This window comes from Acartia tonsa, chromosome 8, assembly GCF_053477335.1.
Source record: "Acartia tonsa isolate MP-2025a chromosome 8, ASM5347733v1, whole genome shotgun sequence".
Taxonomy (NCBI): Eukaryota; Metazoa; Arthropoda; class Copepoda; order Calanoida; family Acartiidae; genus Acartia; species Acartia tonsa.
The window spans coordinates 42,051,640-42,071,720 of NC_137267.1; the positions used below are offsets into that span (position 1 = coordinate 42,051,640).

Genomic DNA, 20,081 nt, shown 5'->3' on the forward strand with positions numbered 1-20,081 from the left:
CATGAAAATTGTGTTATGATTTGATTGTCTGCTAGATTACAAGAAAAAAGATACTGACAGTACTTGTTGGTTCTTTAACCCTTACAGCTCGGGCCCCAATTCCCACCTTAATAGATCGGGGGGGGGGGGCTCCAAGAGCCCCCCCTCTATCTCGGCTCCTGTTACAGATAAAGACGTAAATTTTTTTTCTGGTGGTTCATGTGTATTTTTAGAGAAAATTACTTTTTCTAGTCATAGCAGCCAGGCCGCTCCTTAGCCGCATTTTAGCGGCCAGCCGCTAAATTTTAAAACAGCTCTAGAGCGGCCAATTTTGCAGCTAGGATGACCAAATTTTAGGACGAACTTTTATTTTTCATAACAAAAAAATTACTTTTTCTGATCATCGCCAAAAAACGGCAAATAACGGAAACCGCCATTTTCGGCGGTTACGGCAGTAAAACGGCGGTTGGCGGCGCCGATTAATATTTTTATCTGTTTGATGTTGCTCAAGGATTAACCAAAAAAATTTATAGGACTCCAGCTGTAATAGAAGCCACGATATTCATGATATATGTCTGTAGTAAAAGCTGGACAAAAATCGGTCATAAAGTCGGTCAGGGAGCGGTCAAACGGTCATAACACATTTTTTCTCAGAAGGTCATTGAAATCTAAGTATTCATCAAAAAAAATTTAGATTTCTCCTTTTACACAAAAGTCATAATGTAGAAATTAAGATTTTTTTAGAATTTTTTTCTAATTTTGGTGCTACCCAACCGACTTTGACCGGACACCACAACCGACACAGACCAGATATCCTAATAAAATCAACTCTTGCCGACGTATAATTACTAAACTTAAAAAGTCATGAAGTCACAGCACTCCATCTTTCCTACAAAAAAAATGAGATTGAAAAAACTAGAGGGGGGGGCTCTTGGAGCCCCCCCCCCCCCCGATCTGTAAGGGTTAAAAATAATTAGGTAGATTACTTTCAGAACCCCTCTTTTTGCAACGTTATTTCAATAGAACAGAGCCGTAGTCTTAGTGTACTCAATATCTAGACAGCCAACCATTGTTTTAGAATTGTTCAATTTTTTTAACTTTTGATAAAAACAGAATTAATGGTATTTTTGTAAATATTATACCTCCAAGAAATGGCTATACTTCCCAATCATATGTTGTGTGATATTTAAGAGGAATTATTTTGATATAATGTCATTAAAATATTCGTTGAAAAAAGTGCTATTCTAGCTTATACTTTACATTTTAATCAGTCATATCGTTAGTTTCAAAAACTAATTTACGGCTTCAAAATATTAAAATTGGTGCCAAATATTGCTAAATTCCCTAATTTTCATACTGGGGGTTAAACGTGTGAAAGAAAGGGGTTAAATAGGTATTTGATAAATATTGAAATAGCTATACATTTTCATACGGCCAGGATATCGTTGTAAATCACTAATTATCCCTTTCAAAAACTTAGCTAGAACGTTTAATTTTATTGGGCAATTTGAGTTTTTTAAAAAATATTGGATTTCTCAAATAAATTAGCATGTTCATATGATCACGGAACCTTCGCATATTACAAAAAAAATTTTCTAGCTAAAGTTTTTTTTTGTTGAAATATACATGAAAAAATTTAAATAGATATAAAATTTGTATAATAGATAAGATTTTTAACACTGAAAGGTTTTTTTACTTAATATTTACTTAATATGCACGTCATTATAAAGTATAAACATTGTTTACTGAAGCAAAATGTTGTCCAGATTAAATAGTGATTGTCAAAGAACCACTTAATCTTGTTTGACTTGTAATTTTACAGTTCGTATTTGTAAAGTAGCGGCACTGCAGAAAAAAAAAATTTATCTTCAGTTAAAATTTCCCTCCTTTTTATGAGGTTCTTATGATAATACTCCAAGGTAACTTAAGAAGGGGTCATCTTAAACGGGTCAACATATGGGAGAGGGAGAGGATTAAGAATAAAATGAGAGATAAAAAACAAGTATGATAACTTCCTTAAAAGCAAAATAGTAGTACAAACAAACATTAACACTTGTATTTTGTCTGTTGTTATAACTGAATAATCAGAATATAAATTTTTAAGTAAAAACAAAATTGTAAGTGAATATTTGGAGTTGCTATGCTTTCTAAATTGTACAATAGAACAATACTAACATGCCTAAATTCTAAAAAATCTATCAGTTCCAGATGTACAGACGGAGCGGCCTTGATTATAGAAAAGCTTCGCTTTTAAAAATTGGTCCTTAGAAACACATTCTTACAAAGGTATATCTAACATTGTCTCACATAAAAGTTAATTTTTAAAAGCGAAGCTTTTCTATAATTAGGGTCGGTCCGTCCATACGTCCGTCCGTCACTCCGTACGTCCGTCCGTAACAGATAGCTTTTTTCGTTAATTTAGGCATGTTAGAACTGTCCTATCGATTTCAAACTTTGCATAGTGATTCCTGCAGTAATTAGGTAAGATTTAGAAAGCGTAGCAACTCTATAATCAATTTTGCATCGACTCTTATACATTTAGAATCTGATTATTCAATTTTGACACTATATAAGTGTTAATGTCCGTTTGTCCTACCAGTTCAGCGCTTCGCTTTTATGGATGTTGTCATCCTTGTTGTTTCTATAAATGCTCATATTTAAACTTCCTATTGTATAGGATTATGGGGGGTGGGGTGTGTTCACAGGGTTTTTTAACCCCCCCCCCTCCCATATTCAATTGAATATGATTTACTTTACAAGGCATAGGAAAAAAACAAGCCGTTCTTATTTTCTCTGCTCCCTTCCTGAACTACAAATGAATTCTTAAGAGCAACTTTTTTTATGGGGGGGGGGGGGGAGGGAGATTAGAATATAGAATTTGTTTTTTTCTTTGGCACCTCGGGGCCAAAAAAACTGGTTTTAATCTTATAATTGTACATTCTATATCCGCGGAAAGCCGTTTATAATACAATGAAAGAAATAACTATTATTGTCCATGTTTTACCTTTTACCTTTATTTTGGCAGAAAATAGTAGTAAATCATATTCAATTGGATATGGGGGGGGGGCAACTCTGTTTAACTTTAGCCAAATAAAGGAAATCAGAGGGTTTATCAACAAGGATGACAACATCCATAAAAGCGAATCAGTAGTACAAACAAACAGTAACACTTGTAGATTGTCAGAACTGAATAATCAGAATAAAGTATAAACAGAATTATAAGTTAATATTATAAAGTTGTTCCACTTTCTTAATCTATCAGTTCTAGATGTACAGACGGACGGACGTGAAACCAACCCCAATTATAGAAAAGCTTTGTTTTTAACAGCAGTAGATATAATTAACACCCCTTCCCATAAATCTTTACAATAAGAACTTGATGTTTAAATATGAGCAGTTTTAAAAGTTAAAAGAAACAAAATTTAACTTTCACTTTTAATTAAGAAGCTTTATTGTTCATTGGTTCAGCGGTTAGTGAGATCCTTAGTTAGAGCATGACCTGGACCTTTCTAGGGAATAGGTAGAAAGCAATCAATTACAAATCTGCAAAATTAATCTTTTTTTAAAATAGAATCTGTTTGTTTTGTATTGATTCTCTGCTTGTAAAACTTATATAATAAGCTTTTTTTTAAAGCGAAGCTTTCTATGATTAGGATCGTTCCGTCCGTTCAGAACAAATAGCTATTTTTTGTTAGCTAAAATTTAAATTGGATAGGGAAATGGGCGGAGATATGTTATATATAGAATCTGTACTTATACTTTTGTCTTTCCAACCCCTTCAGTATTCTCATGCAATAATTTTTGTATGCCTTAAAACAGCTATTTTTTTAGAAAAATAAAATATCATTTTGTATGTAATAAAATAGTAATAAAATGTTTAAAATAGTTGTACGGACATTCTGGTAACGATTATAGAGTTGTTACGCTTTCTAAATTTTAATTTTAATTTGAGCATTTATAAAAGTTATAAAAACAGAATGACAACATCCATGAAAGGGAAGCTCTGAAATAGTAGGACAAACAAACATTAACACCTGTAGAGTGTCAGAACTGAATAACATTATACATTGTTGTTCTAGGAATCTGTATTCCAAAAATCATATCATTCAGATAATTATAATGCATAAAAATTTGATGTTGAAAAACTTGAAAATCAACATTTTTGAAATGGACATACGGACATTCTGATAACGAAAAGAGCTAACTGTTACAGACGTACGGACCGACTCTTATAATAGAAAAGAAGTTGAGGTTTTGATTTGAGCAAGGGGTCGAACTTGAAACCTTACTTTTAATAAAGCAGAGCTTTTCTATGATTAGAGTCGGTATGTCCGTCAATTACGGTTAGGTATGTCCTTTAAACAGTATTCTGTATTTAACAATTTTACAAAAAAAAATGACGTATGATTTTGTCAAAAATAATACATTTATAAGTCCAAGCAAACGAATGAGAAAACGTGATTATAAAACGTTGGGTACCAGTATAATTTACACTTTACAGTCCATTCAATCCCTACTTGCCTTCCGGGTTTTTAAAAATGGACAAACAATGAAATAATATGAAATATATACATGGATATACTGAGAAAGAAAATTTGTAGTTAATTTAGCTTGCTAACACAGAACTCGTTTATTGTTCATTAGTTTATCTAGTAGAAGGGGAGTGGGTAGATTGGGGGGTGGGGGGTATGGTTATTTTAGCCAGCTATGAGTTTCACTTTATCAGAATACATGAAAATATGATGCAGCATCCAAGTAATAATATTTCCGTTGTAGTAGCGCCTCTAAAATGGAATGGACACACACACAAATAATCTATGATTCATACCCAGGAATCTGAGGGGATTAGAAAATGGACTTTGCATTGATGTACATCACCAAAAATTATAAATAAAAATCTATACAATATAAAACATTGGTTAAAAGATTGGGCACTACAAGTTCGGACCCTACCAATCACAATTCAATTTTTTTAACCTACGAGTAAAAAAACTTATTAATAAAACTTTGAGTACTTGTGTCATTAATTATCAAATGTCCTTAACAGTGCAGTGGTCCTTTTTTGGGATAGTATCGACTTTAAAATGGATTTATAATTACTTAGACATTACATCAGATTTTCCTGTTCTATTAAAAAGTGAACTATTCGGCGGGCTAAAATTTATATCTCCCCCATTCCTCTTCTTTACCCCTTCCCTTCCATCCCGACCAACAAATGTGAGGGGATATTGCAACCTAAATTTTTCTCTTCTTGTAGTCGATATAAACCAATAAAATTGCATGTTGACAAGGATATTGATCAGAGATCTAAATTGATAAGACAATGGCCGATAAATTGATGTACATCGCTAATATTAATACACAAATTTACCCTTTTTTTACTACTATAGTGGTTGAAACGTTGGACACCCAACTTAATGAACAAACCAATCAAAATTCAAAACTTAATAAAAGTCCCCAAATTTGTAAAGCCAACGAATATATGATTAGTGAGATGAACAGCCCATTGTCCCCTCCCTCCCTGGATATTGATAGAGCTATATTATAAAATACTTATGTTGCATGTTGCAGTTGTTTACTCAGCTGGGCCCAGGAAGGGAACTTTGATGATAAACAAAAATACCCCTCATTAGATTACAATTTAAGTTTAAAATGTCTGGACACTTAACTTTATTGTGTTTTAAATTGTCACATAATCTTTAAGCAACGATCACAGAGTTGATAAATACATTTTATACCCAAAGTTTTTAAGCTAAGTACTCAGATTTCATACATTTTCAACCCCCCCCCCCCCCCATAAAATAGGGTTAAAATCATATCGATCCAAAGAAACAATAAGTTATAAAGACATCCTGTTACTTTTTTTTACAAGAAATACTGGTTAACTTCAAGCGTAGTTTGTAGTATATTTAGAATTGAAAACAAAACCATATGTTAAAAATAACCTCCCATTAAAAAAAATATTTACCCTCCCCCCCCCCCCAAAAAAAAAAATAAGCTTGGATGCCCCTGGTACATCCCCAGTAATGATAAACAAAATTACCCCATATGTAGATTAAGATTATTGGTTGAAAAGTGTGGACACTGATAGTCTTAAACCAACCAATGAAAATACAATAAAAGTACCCAAAGTTTTGCGCCAACCAATAAAATAAAGTAATTTTAAAACTTTGGGTACCAATTTAATTTATCGTCTAATACACCCTCCTCCCTGGGGACAGTAAAGAATTTCTATTATGATCTTTATGTAAGAATGTTAAAAAATATTGAGAGGGTTTTACCTATTAGAAGCTAACCTGTAAAGTTCAGCTAGATCAAAACAGACGCACACATTCAACGGCAAAATTTGTGCTGTGTTGTTATTTTTGTTTTTTTTTGGGTCAGTAGCTTAAAAAATATCTGAACTAGTATCCTATTATATGTATACTAGCAGCTACGCCCCTAGCATCTAGAGGCTCTTTATTCGAAGGGGCAAAAAAAGAACTAAATAATAGCTTAAAACCATCGTAAACCTTAAATATGAAAATATAACAGCATAAAACCATCACAAAAATTATGTGAAGCTTACCTAGAATAGAGAACCCAATCTGTTTAGCAGTTATTGAAATCTAAAGCTTAAGACAAAAAACTCCAACTTCTTTATATAATAGGATGTTATTTTTTTCTAAGTAAAAGATCCCTCCCCTCCCCCTATTATGATGTATGATATATGATGAATGATCATCGGTCAACTTTTGCTAAAAGAGATGGGGGGGGGGGGGGGAGTTCAGTATAGGTCAAGTGAAAGTTAAATCCTAAAGGGTATTATTTTCTTCCATCCAAAGTTGTAAGTCAAATATAAATATGAAGGGGGGGGGGGGGGTGAGGAATATTTTTAAGGTTTATTTGTATTTTCAATTTTGTTTGAACAATATGAAATAAACCTATTATTTATTACAGCTAATTTGTTATTTAACAATCTCCGCTAACCCACCCAACTCGAACTCTCATTGGTCTGTTTGTTTCGTGTCGTCCGACAGATTTTGCGCTCTCCTTGGTTAGGCTCGGAATTGGTAAAGTTAAAGCTAAGAAGATGTCTTTATTTATATTACTAGTAAGTAGTAAAGAGGAGGGAGGGGACTCGAGTATTATTATTATAAAGTCTCCTGTATTTATTTAAATGTATGATTTATGGGGATTAACCCTCGGAATATGGGGGGGGGGGGGGGTGGTGGTAAGTAACTGGTAACATGATATTACGGTCAGCCAAGGTGTTCGTACAGAAATGTTGTAAGAATTATTCTTTAGAAAATTCAAGCTATATTTTAAATTTGAGAACTTAAGTAACTGATATAGATATTATATTAATTATTATAAAAAAAAATTTTGTTTGGTATATTAGATAAATAAATAGCTATTTCTGATCATTGATACACCAAAGTCAAGCAATATTTTGAAAAATTAAGTATCACATATAGATATTATAAAAAAACCTTTGGTTGGTATATTAGCTACTTCTGAATCTGATGCATCATTGTAACCCCAAACCCCCCCCCCCCACGCCAGAATTCATTAACAATATGTATGCACCTGTTTCTCTACTTTGTGTGTGACTCACGTATAAGATATTTTAAGAAATATGATTGGGGGGGGGGGGGGGGTTACATAACATTTTTAAAAAATAATACATAATTAATAAATCTACAAAATCCTATTTCTTTATTTGAACTGACAAACACAACAGAACATAAAGTAACTGGAAAAGTCAAAAGATAAATTAGCAATAACAACTTTGGAGACTTTTTTTCTTTAATTGTGATTGGTTGGTTTATTAAGCATGAAATGCTGCCAAAATGGAAATAAAAAAACAAGCGAAATTAGCAATAAGAACTAAGATTAACTATCTTGATAATCTGGCTACGAGATTGCGTGATGCTATAAAAAAAATCTATTCACCAAACCTCTATTATTCCAAGTCATAAAATTCTAGTAAGGCCATAAACCTTCTTCGTATGATAATATTTTCCGGAATTTTTATGATTTTCTGACAATGTTTGACCGTAAAGATATGTGAACATATGTAGTATTTTACAAATACATCCCAAATCTAGCATAAGTTGACCCCTTCTCTCCGTATGAAAATGTTAACAGAGGTGTGAAGTCTCAATTTCCGGTCGTTTGAATATATCGGGGAATTTGTATATTTTTAGGGTTATTTTAGTATTTTGAAAATATTGAAAACAGTAACATTTCTCTACGAAATCACCCATCGTTTACGATTTTGAGTATGTTTTGAAAAATACTATAAACTAAAACTATCATTGATTTTAATGTGTATGATAATTCAAATAAAAGATAATGAAGATTTATATTATATTTAATTGTTATAATTATAAAGAAAAACCTGGAAACAGTAAAAAACTGACTTTATTTTATTGACGTAGGGAAAATTTTGTCAAATATTTGAATAAAAAAACAATACAAAACAAAATAAATTATTTTTAATATAGTCACAAAAAGGCTTAATGCGTTTAGGAAATATTTCATTCAATAATCATGTCATTTAAACTCTATCACACAGAATACAGTGTAAAAAGATGTTCTCGTTTTAATTTTAAGTAATTTCAAATGCATTTTAATACCTTTTAATGATTTATTTTTTGAAACATCTTTTTATAAAATGTTATTGATTTTTGAAGTTATATGTTAAAATGTTTTTAAATTTTGTAAACATTTTGTTTAAATGTAGAAAATTGGTAATTCTAAACATTCAAAAAATGATTTTATTAAATTTTCATCACTTAAATTGCATGTTTGATGAAATTTTCAACTGATAATTCAAGAAAAATCGTTTAAGTTTTATTATATTTTACTTTGAAATGTTAAAAAAATATAATTATTGTCAAAAATGTGGAAGTTATACTTTCCTCAAAAAAAGACCTAAAACATGCAAATTAACACGTGTAATGAGATTTTTTTTCTTTCAGGTTTAATTTTAAGTAATTATTGATATTTTTTGTAAAAAGGATTTTATATAAAAAGTTTTAAAACTCAAGTTATGTAGTGGTTCTAAAATAGGTTGCGAATTTAAGCAATTTTCTTGCAAAAAAAATTTTCTAGGATTTTAAAAATAGCAAAGGGTGTTATTAGACGTACTTACAGATACAATTGCAAAGTCATTTTGGCCAAACACTAAAATAAAGTTTTGACATCTGAGGGTCCAACCGTGTGTTATTGTGATGTATAGTCCCTTTCTTCCTGACTTGAGAGCAATGTATGTATTTTGTATATTAGCTTTTAGTTCTTGTGTCAACCGTTTCGGAGCAAGACATTGCTCTGCAACACGACACGAACATAAAAGTGAACAGTTGTCTTAATATTAATATTATTATTGTATGTTAATCTTGTCTTGAATTAATACACTTTATAAGAATATTTAGCTGTTTGTTCTTGCTATTACTACACGTCATTTTGGCGCAGTCGGTAGGATGAATCTATAGCTCAGATTTTCTTTTAATTGTATTATTTCTTTGCTTTTGGTTTTTGTTCAGGATGTTTGCAGTGACCAGGATGGACATTGCTGAGTGGAGGAAGATGTCTCAGGAGGAGAAGGATGTGTATATGGTTGTGTATAAGGATGTGTATATGGTTCATGCGATTAAGACTCTTAGGACTAAAATTGATAATGTGGCGGTGGAGCTGGGTGGGCGTATAGCGCCACTGGAGACGAAAATTCAAGAGTTGACGGATAATGTTGATACTAATGTTGCTGCGGTTACTGGACTGGCTACTCGGATGGACGATTTAGAAGATCGTCTTAATAAGGTGGTGGAGCCTAGTGTTGATAATGATATCAAGACTGAGAATGTGACTGTTGTGGATGAGTTTATGACTGGCCAGCAGCGAATTCTTGAAAAGATTGCCCAGCAGAATAGTTTGAATGACCAGCAGAATGGTTCGAATACCCAGCAGAATGGGTCGAATAACCAGCAGAATACCCAGCAGAATGGGTCGAATAACCAGCAGAATGGTTTAAATAACTCTATGCCGTGGCAGAGGACGGCTGGTGGATCTGGAGGATTTGGAGTACCAGAGGAGAAGCCTAAATTGTTTGCTAGTGGTTCTCGAACTATTTTTGGTGGAATGCAAGATGCTAATGAAAAATTTTGTTTCCTTGAACAAGAAAGTTTGGTGGTGTTGCCAACACTTTCTATGGACAATTTCAAAGCTCCAATTGCTAATGAAAAATTTTGTTTCCTTGAACAAGAAAGTTTGGTGGTGTTGCCAAACAGGTTAGGGGGGGGAGAGTGTATAGGTGGAGAGGACCAGGTAACAGTCAAGGAGATGGTGAACCAGGTCGAACCTCTGGAGGAGGAGAGACATGTGATGCTGGACCAGGTCGAACCTCTGGAGGAGGAGAGACATGTGATGCTGGACCAGGTCGAACCTCTGGAGGAGGAGAGACATGTGATGCTGGACCAGGTCGAATTCCTGGACCAGTTATGCTTAAAGAATGGAGAGAGGGTGAACCAGGTCGAACCCCTGGTGAAAGAGAGATATGTGATGGTTAAGAACACCATGTCACCATTCTGTCCATTGAAGGACACCACGACACCATCCTGTCTAGTGAAGGACAACATGTGGGTGGAGGACACCAACATAATGTCCAGGGAAAGATATGTGCCGCCCTGGACATGTACTATGTTGGTGGAGGACACCATGAAAGGGGAAAAGGTGCCGCCCTGGACATTGCAGGACAACATGTGGGTGGAGGACACCAACATAATGTCCAGGGAAAGATATGTGCCGTCCTGGACATGTACTATGTTGGTGGAGGACACCATGAAAGGGGAAAAGGTGCCGCCCTGGACATGTATCAGCAGGGAGAGAAGGATAGACATGTGTTGTTAAAAAATTATCCTTTTATAGTTTGTTTCTACAGGGAGACAGTTGAGTATTGTTAAAAATTGTTAAAAATGTATTCTCTCTATCCTTTTATAGTTTGTTTCTACAGGGAGACAGTTGAGTATTGTTAAAAATTGTTAAAAATGTATTCTCTCTACAGTTTATTCCTTTCTACAATTTGCAGGGAAGCAAGGATTACATGTATTTCTTTCTATAGCTTATTCAGGACAGACGTGTATTGATTAAACGAGTATTTCTTTCTACAATTTGCAGGGAAGAAGGATTTTCTCTACAGTTTTGGATTGTATCAACAGGATATACATGTACTACGGCCTACGGCGATTTGACGGCGGTGTGGCGGCGATCGATTTTTGTAGTTTTGCAATTAAGATATCTATAATTGAATAAGTATTGTATCTGATAGATTTGACGGCTTATAAAAATGTATAGAAGTTGTGCTTCTGGAAGTATTTCTATTTAGGAAATAAAACTCGCAGATGTTATGTTGACATACAAATCATAGATTATTTGTGGAGCAACTTTTTCTAGAATGAACGAAAATTTATCTGCTATTGTTATATCCCTGTATATTACTGATCTTACTCGATTTTTGGGAATGAACGTCAATTTATTTTCCATTGTTGTATCCATTGCTAATAAATGTAGATCTCTGATATTATTCGAATTAGTGGGATAAATGTTAATATCGTGATTTTATGAAAATTGGATAAAAATTTGAAATTAGATACTTTAAAAAGTATTAGAATTTTGATGAAAGGCTGTAAATTGTTTTAAAAGTTGAGTCAGTTATTATGGTTCTAAGTATTTAATTTTAAAACAATTATATTGCGGTTTATGTATAAATAAGAGTAAAGCTACTCTTAAGCTTATATGAATGGAAACAAAATATTTTGAATATGGTTAAAATGTGCTATGAATAATAACGATTGTACTTGCGTGAAGATAGATATGTGATCTTTGATCTGTGATATATTATTCATAGTACGAAATTTCTATTATAGATAGAACAGAAATTTTGTTTGTTTTGTTTTTGAATTTACGTTGATTTGGATTGATACATACTTGTCATCATGATCAGTAGAATGTGATATTTGATATTTTATTTGATTAATGGGCGGAATTTTTGTGGATTTAACTAGATTTATTTTAAACAATTAACTTCATTAAGATTGGAATGCATAACTCAGCAAAAAATTTTTAATGAAGCAAAAATTGTTATTCAGTATTTGATTATGATGTGAGATAGAGAGAGAGAGAGAGAGAGAGAGAGAGAAAGAGAGAGAGAGAGTGAGAGAGAGATATGTGTGTGGAATTGGATTGTACAATGGACATATTATATGTGGATTAATTATGATATGTGTGCAAAATTGAAATGTATAATGGACATATTATATATATATGAATGAATTATCGGAAATATTTGTATAGTAGGAAATGAATGATTATTGGAAATATTTGTATGGAGAGAAGAGAAAACTTGTTGATGTGTGTACAATGGATATATTATTTATGGATGTTTGTTGAAAATAAATCGGAAATATTTGTATAGTAGGAAATGAATGTTATTGGAAATATTTGTATGGAGAGAAGAGAACACTTGTTGATGTGTGTACAATGGATATATTATTTATGGATGTTTGTTGAAAATAAAACTTTGTGCAAGTTTTGACAATAGATCTAGTATATATAGGATTGTGTAGGGAAGAGATGTCTATTGTGTATATCTATATCCAATGATGGGTGATGCAATATAGATTAATACTAAATGTGTTGTTTAGACTTGGTGGTTAAATGTTGCAAGTTTAGTTTGACCTATATATGACTTCTATTGAAACGTTTTCGAATATGATGTATAAACCAAGGATATTAATATTCATAAAAATGGAGCATTAACACTCGTATAGTAAATGTTGATATATGATTTATATGATATATGATTTTATTGTAATGAGGATATGATGTATAAAAACAAAGATGACAGCATCCGTAAAAACGAAGCAATGGAATGGCAGGACAAACGGACATCAACACTTGTATAGTGTCAAAATTAAATAATCAGAATATACATATAAGATTCAATGCAAAAATTGTAAGCAAATTTGTTTGTAATAAACAAGGAAGACAACATTAATAAAAGCGAAGTATTGAATGGTAGGACAAACGAACATCAACACTTGCATAGTGTCAGAACTGAATAATCTTTGTAAAAACAAGGAAGACAACATTAACAAAAGCGAAGCATTGAATGGTAGGACAAACGAACATCAACACTTGTATAGTGTCAAAACTGAAAAAATAAGTGCATAAGAGTCGATGTAAAATTGTAAGTAAATGTGTTAAAAAAGAACTGATTGAAACAGATTGATGTTTTACTTACATTTTATGAACTTGCTTATAGAGTGGCTTCGCTTATAAACCGCTTAACACGTAGCACATCTACTTGTTGTTGGGTAGGTGATAGGTTTGAATCTCGGTCTGACACTGAGTCATAACTAACAAAGTTAAAAATGGTTCCTACTGCTACTATGTGAGATGTGTGACGTTAAAGTTAGAGTGGGGAAATGTTTTCTTGAAAAAGGTTGTGCATCTCAGAGTGTTGGTTGTCTGAAGGGTGATTGGATGCTTGACACTGTAATCATAAAGTATTGTACTTTGTTGTCCCAGGAATCAATATACATCAAATCAATCGGATAATTAGATCATATGAAATTATTGACATCGCAATCATAAAGTATTGTGCTTTATTGTCCCAGGAATCAATATACATCGAATCAATCGGATAATTAGATCATATAAAATTATTGGATAATTAGATATTTTAACTGCTTCGATTATAATGTTGAATTTTGTTGTTCCCGGAATTAGTATACAATCGGATAATTAGATCATATAGAAATTTGTGGTCAAATCAACATGTTTACAAATGGAAGTACGGACGTCATAGAAATGATTATAGTGTTGCTACGTTTTTTAAATTGTACCTACCTGCTGCAGAAATCACCATGAAAAGTTCGAAATACAAAAAGTAGATAGATGTAAAGTATGGATGGGCGGACCGAATCTAATTATAGAAAAAAACAAATATATCAATAACACAGGGTGGTGAATCAAAATGGTCGTATGGATGGGCGGACCAAACCTAATTATAGGAGAAGAATTATATAAATAACACAGGGTGGTGAATCAAATTGCACTCAAACTTGAAATTGAAACATTATGTGTTGCTCAATTTTGGATGAATCAAATTAACGTGAATAGATGTGGGCGGATTTCAATCTATTTAAAAACTTGGAATATAATGAACGTATTGCGAAAGTTTTGGTGGATCAGAATAAAATGGAAAATATTGAGGGGTGGATTGAAATCTACTAAAACTTGGAATTATAATGGATGTGTTAAGTTTTTGTTTAAGCTTAAATTTTATTAAGGACACTCGATATAGAATAGTATATATTGCGATTTAGTGATGTTGATTCAGCAAAATTATTTATGAAGCTTAGAATTTCATGAAGCAAAATTGTTATAATGCATTAGACATTTGAGTGGAGCTGTCTCTCTTCATGGAGAAGGGGGGTGGGCAATAATTTGGCAAGGAAAGTTTGCACTGTCTCTCGAAGTTGGTATGCGCAAGGTGGGGTGGTGCAGAGAGGTAGCAGCAATGATGAGCAGGAGTTGGGCGTTGTATGCGCAAAAGTTGAGCTACGCAAGAAAGTGCTCTCAGGTATAGAGAAAAATAGTTAGTTGTGCTTCAACTTTCAAGATTCTAATACATAAAAATAGTTGTGGATGATATAAGTTATTATTCAGATATTTCATTGAATAATTAGGTAAATTTTTTACTGTATTAGACTAATATATTGTATTAAGAATTATTTTTATGTTGCTCGATTATTGACAAACATTTGATTAATATTATATTTCTTAATACATTTTTAAGAAGACATGTTGAAATTTTATTTGTTAAGTGATAACATTTAAGTATGGCATCTAAAATAATTGTATTATGTTTTAGATTGGTCGAAAAGAGGAGTAGTTGTGGTGGTTGAGATACAGTATTACCTGTTGGTGAGTTTTAGTTTGTTAAGATTTTAATGATGTTCAATATTGATATACATTTGATTAATGTTATATATACTAATACATGTTAAAGAAATTATTTTATTTTGTTGAGTGAAAATAAAATATGTATTAAATAAGTTTTGGCATCTAAAATGATTGTATTTTGTTTTAGATCGGCCGCAAGAGAAGTAGTTGGTGGTGACTGAAATTTAGTTTTGAATTTGGCCATTGTTTTGTGTTGACATTGATATTATTTGAGAGTGGAGGCTGGTACATGATACACTTTGTTCTGACCGATTATATGTTGAATTAAATGTTGGTGGAGAGAGAGTGGAGGCACATGATACACTTTGCTCTGACCGATTATATGTTGAATTGCTGCTGGAGAATCTGTTTATAGATTAGATGTGAAGTCTGTTGAAGTTCAGAATGCTAAACAGGAAGCTAAACAGGAAGCTAAACAGGATGCTAAAACTGTTCTCAATAATGCGGTCAAGAAGCTTGGAGTATCACCAGGAAGGTAGATATCAAGTTCAAGGTTCCTGTATTCTCTGGCAACTATAAGGAGATTTAGTGATCATGAAAAGTACCTGAAGCTAACAACTGAGTGCTTGCACAAAACTCCAAAGGAAGCCTGTGCTGGATTGACAACATATTTGGAATGTATGGAGCTGCTGTTTATGGATTTACTAATATTCTGTCTATTGTGCAACAAAATATGTTTCCTCATGATGTACTAGAGCTGATGATGTTACAGATTAAATACTTGCAAACAATGATTGATGAAGATATCTTTGAGCTTGAATATGATATCTTGCAAACAATGATTGATGAAGCTATCTTTGAGCTTGAATATGATATCTCTATATATGGGAAGACTATTACTGATCTTGGCAAGAAGAGTCTTAAATCAACCAGTAGTGGCAAATCATATGCAACTAATGATAGTACTGGTGATAGTGATGATCATAATCCTACTGAAGCAAGTCAATCTGTTGGTACTGGTGATAGTGATAATCATAATCCTACTGAAGCAAGTCAATCTGTTGATACTGTTGTTGCAACCCTTTCTCAACCTGTTATAAGTACTCCAATCAACAGTCCAACTGCTGCCAAGGAGAAGAAAAGTAATTTAGATTTATAGATTGCTAGATTTATAATAACTGTTGGAAAGTTTTGAAGACTTGGAGGTGTTAAATTTAAGCATTTAAGCAACAGTTGTGGATAATAAGACGTCGGAGAGTAGTTTTGAAGCTTAATTTGAAAATTGAGGATTCGTATGTCAAGGATAATGAAATAACATTGAGTTAAATGAAATATGTTGATATTGTAACATTTTGAACAGATGTGCACAGTGTGCCAGATTAACGTAAATAAATGCACAGTGAGTCAGGTAGATACAAAGAGTTAAACGAATTATGTTGATATTTATTTTGAACAGATGTGCACAGTGTGTCAGGATGATGCAAATAAATGCACAGTGTGTCAGGATGATGCAAATAAATGCACAGTGAGTCAGGTAGCTACAAAGAGATGTATTTACAGTTGTCAAAATGAGAAGTATTTAGTTGATAGATAATGATATACAGAGATATACACCATGGGCTAGAAGCTATTGTGAAGTTGTGCAGAATTTTAAAATAGCATGCATTGTATCTTAAATATATTTATGACTGATAAAACGGATATTTGTAAGTTGTTAATACAGTGGGCAGTTAAAGTATAATGCTGGTTAGTGAAATTTTAGCTGTTCTAAAGAAGGCGGGGCTTAAAGTTGATGTGGCTGTTGTAGATTTGACTGCCAGGTTGGATATCTTACTTGTCAATAGCTGGTGTGTTTGTCGATAGTTAGTATTGAAAAACAAAATGGATCAGATTTCGAATCAATCTATGGCGAAGGTTTTGGTTGCTTTTGTTCGGCTGCAGTTTTCTCTGTGTTTGTTGTTTCTGTTCATTGTTTTCAACGTTATCATTGGTTGGAGTGTCGACAGTAGCATCATTGTTATAACGAAAATCATTGGCAGTTTCTGTATTTTGAATGACATGTCGATTTTTGGAATCTAACAGAGATGTTAATAGCAGTTATTGTGGTTGTCATTATTAGGCTTAAGTCATGCCTGACTATGCAATAGATATAATCTCCTGGATGATAAATGTGAACAGCAGTTCTGATTTTTGATCTGAGACCTCAAACATTTGGCAGGTTTGGTTACTAGAATGGTTGAGTTAGATGCTCGGTTGGCTAACCTGCAGGATCAGCAACGTATTTTGAATCAGGAAAGGGTGAATTTTGGGAAGTAGTTAGAGTCGATGCTAGAAAGGATTTGATCCCAATTTTTTGAAGAGATTGGAGGCTTCTTGTGGTGGAGGTGAATGGCTGTTGTGTTGTTTGAGAAAATCACAGTTGCTAAGTGGAAACCAGTTTATAACTAAGTTTATAACTAAGCTAAGGTCAACTGGTATAGTTATATCGTCTGTGGTGTTGTAGCATTGGTATGGTTATATCATTTGTGAGATGTTGATGGATTGATGGATAATGATGGATTGATGGATATGAATGATACTACTATTATCAAGAAAAATCTGGCAAAAGAAAATGAATATTATGATCAAGAATAATTATAGTTTTACTGTGTATTAATTCATATTTTATTTTATTTTTATGTATTAATGTTTAAGTATTTGTTGAGGCAGTAGTAGTCTCGAAAGGTTTAATATTAATGCTTTTATAACAATGCATCTCTAATGACATGTTTTTAAATCAATGCATTCTGATGGTTATATGTTAATCAGTGTTTTTATTTATCATGCATTTATAATAACTATGTTAATCAATGCATTTCCAATGTTTATGTGTTAATCAATGCAATATATGTTAATCAATGCATTTTTCAATGATTATATGTTAATCAATGTTTTTTTTAAAAAAATAAAAAAAAAGAGAAAAAAAAACACATAAAAAAAAAAAAAAAGGAACATATAAAAAACATAAAAGAGTTCTAAGGAACCAAAACAAAAAGAAAAAAAATGTATATGAAATGTTTAAAGATCTGGAAATAAAATAAAAAAAAAAAAAAAAATTATGGCAGGTGTCATACCAGATCAATTATTATCTATTTAATAAGCATTCAATGCTACTTATAATATATATGATAATTAACATGTAATAAACATATTGTTATATTCAATCTGAAATATTACAGTTTTGAAATCCATGTTCCTGTTAAAGCCAGGGAGAAATGTGATGTATAGTCCCTTTCTTCCTGACTTGAGAGCAATGTATGTATTTTGTATATTAGCTTTTAGTTCTTGTGTCAACCGTTTCGGAGCAAGACATTGCTCTGCAACACGACACGAACATAAAAGTGAACAGTTGTCTTAATATTAATATTATTATTGTATGTTAATCTTGTCTTGAATTAATACACTTTATAAGAATATTTAGCTGTTTGTTCTTGCTATTACTACACGTCATTATTATCGAATCGTATTATGGAAACTTTCCGCGGATATTCGGATAATAAATTGTACAGATCAAAACTAGCTTTGTTAGCCTCGAGAGGCCGAAGGCCATGGCTAACAAAACAGCGATTACTTTTGTGATTTGTAATCCAGCGGATAAAAATCGGTTTCGAAGCCATACATTATATTAATCTTAAAATTGTTAATTCTCACAAAATGCCCTGCTGGCCAATACCTACAGTGTACATTAACCTTTCAAGTAGCCAATATAAACCAACCTAATCTGACCTATAGCAATCAAAACAATGGAAAAACTCTACTCCTCCCTATTTTTCATTTTCTAAAAGAAGAGTTGGGGGTTTAAATGTTTAACATGACATTTTGAGGGAAAACGCCAAGACCATAAATAATAGTTTTAATGGGTTACTTAGAACATAGGTTAAACTATAAAATGGGACGATTTCAATGTACAATGTTTTCAATAGCCTTATATAGCAATAACATTTTAGATGCCTGCCCTCCAAGCTCCTTTCGAGCTCTGACCCCCCCCCCCTATCCTCCCCCTTTTATTTTTTAATTAATTTAATAAGAGGGAGTGATATTTTACTTTAAACCTTTGCCTAACCCCTGCAGGGGCCCTAACCCTAAATAAAGTGGGACTATACTACTATACCTAACCTAAACAAAGAAACCTCCCAGCCCTCCCCCAACACTTCTAAATTAATAAGGGCGGGGGGGGGGGGGTGGAGATTCTGTGCTCTCCTAACCTCTTGGAGGGAAATATTATTGCTTTTTGAAAGTTGGTCCTTAACTGTAGGCTTATTATGATTCTTTTACAAATGCGAGGCTTTTACTACAATACATATTAGAGCGTGTCTGTTAATACGTTAATCCTTAACGGATGGATAAATCTACATTTTTACGTTTTTGAATCGTCCCTTTGATTTCAAATCATTACAACCTTTTAATTATTAATTAAGCTCACACATTCTTTTTAAATATTATAAAATTTTAACTTTTTACAACACATTTTGTATAATAACATTGGTCGATTAAAGTATTTTTTTGGAATAGTGTTTCCTTTCCTAGGACGACAAGAGTAGCATTTCTAAATATCTTCATAAAAAGCATGATGTCTGTACAAAGATTGTTTGTCCTTTTGTCTGATTTATTAAGCTATACTTTTTATAAATGTTGTCATCCTTATTTTAAATACCTTTACCCAGTTTGCTGTAAAAATAAAAATGTATCTTTTAATTCCCAACTAAGCCACATACCGCAAAGCCCTATCAAAAGATCTAATTGATGAAATAAGCATATTTTATTGTGTTCATTGGGCGGTTTCCTTTAAAGTGCCTAGTCAAACACAGACCCCCTTCCCCCCATTAATAGAAATAAATTGAAAATATAGAGGAGAGGGGTATAATATTGATGTTTTTACTTTTTATTACATTAGGTCAGGTTAGGTTGGGGGTTATATTGAGTACTGGGTAGCCCTGCAGGGTTGGACTTGGGTTAGGCATGGAAATCAACCTCTTGCCTCTTTTAACTTTTTATGAGGGAAGCATAGGAAAATGGCCGATGACATGAGAATAGTTATTTCTCGCATCGTATTATAAACGGCTTTCCGCGGATATAGAATGTACAATTATAAGATTAAAACTATTTTTTTAGCC

General features: G+C 32.7%; 2 protein-coding genes across 5 annotated transcripts in view; both read left to right on the top strand.

The window, feature by feature from the left end:
• The window catches only part of LOC145326985 (uncharacterized), a 97,519-nt gene that overhangs the window by 16,602 nt on the left and 60,836 nt on the right, over nt 1-20,081 (top strand). The gene's annotated exons all lie outside the window — the stretch shown is intronic.
• On the top strand, nt 12,322-18,693 carry LOC145326984 (uncharacterized). 3 transcript variants are annotated; one of them, XM_080170456.1, is made up of 4 exons: nt 12,322-14,711; nt 14,897-14,949; nt 15,116-15,213; nt 15,280-18,693. In XM_080170456.1, the coding sequence occupies exon 4, from the start codon at nt 15,605-15,607 to the stop codon at nt 16,085-16,087; it is 483 nt and encodes a 160-aa protein (XP_080026582.1). In that variant the 5' UTR covers nt 12,322-14,711; nt 14,897-14,949; nt 15,116-15,213; nt 15,280-15,604; the 3' UTR covers nt 16,088-18,693. The 3 variants fall into 3 exon arrangements, with proteins under 3 accessions (XP_080026582.1, XP_080026581.1, XP_080026580.1); XM_080170455.1 differs by having other exon boundaries at nt 12,322-14,949; XM_080170454.1 differs by having other exon boundaries at nt 12,322-15,213.

Coding starts and splice junctions, on each gene's coding strand:
- LOC145326984 (XM_080170454.1), top strand. CDS start 15,605: ATGTATGGAGCTGCTGTTTATGGATTTACTAATATTCTGTCTATTGTG.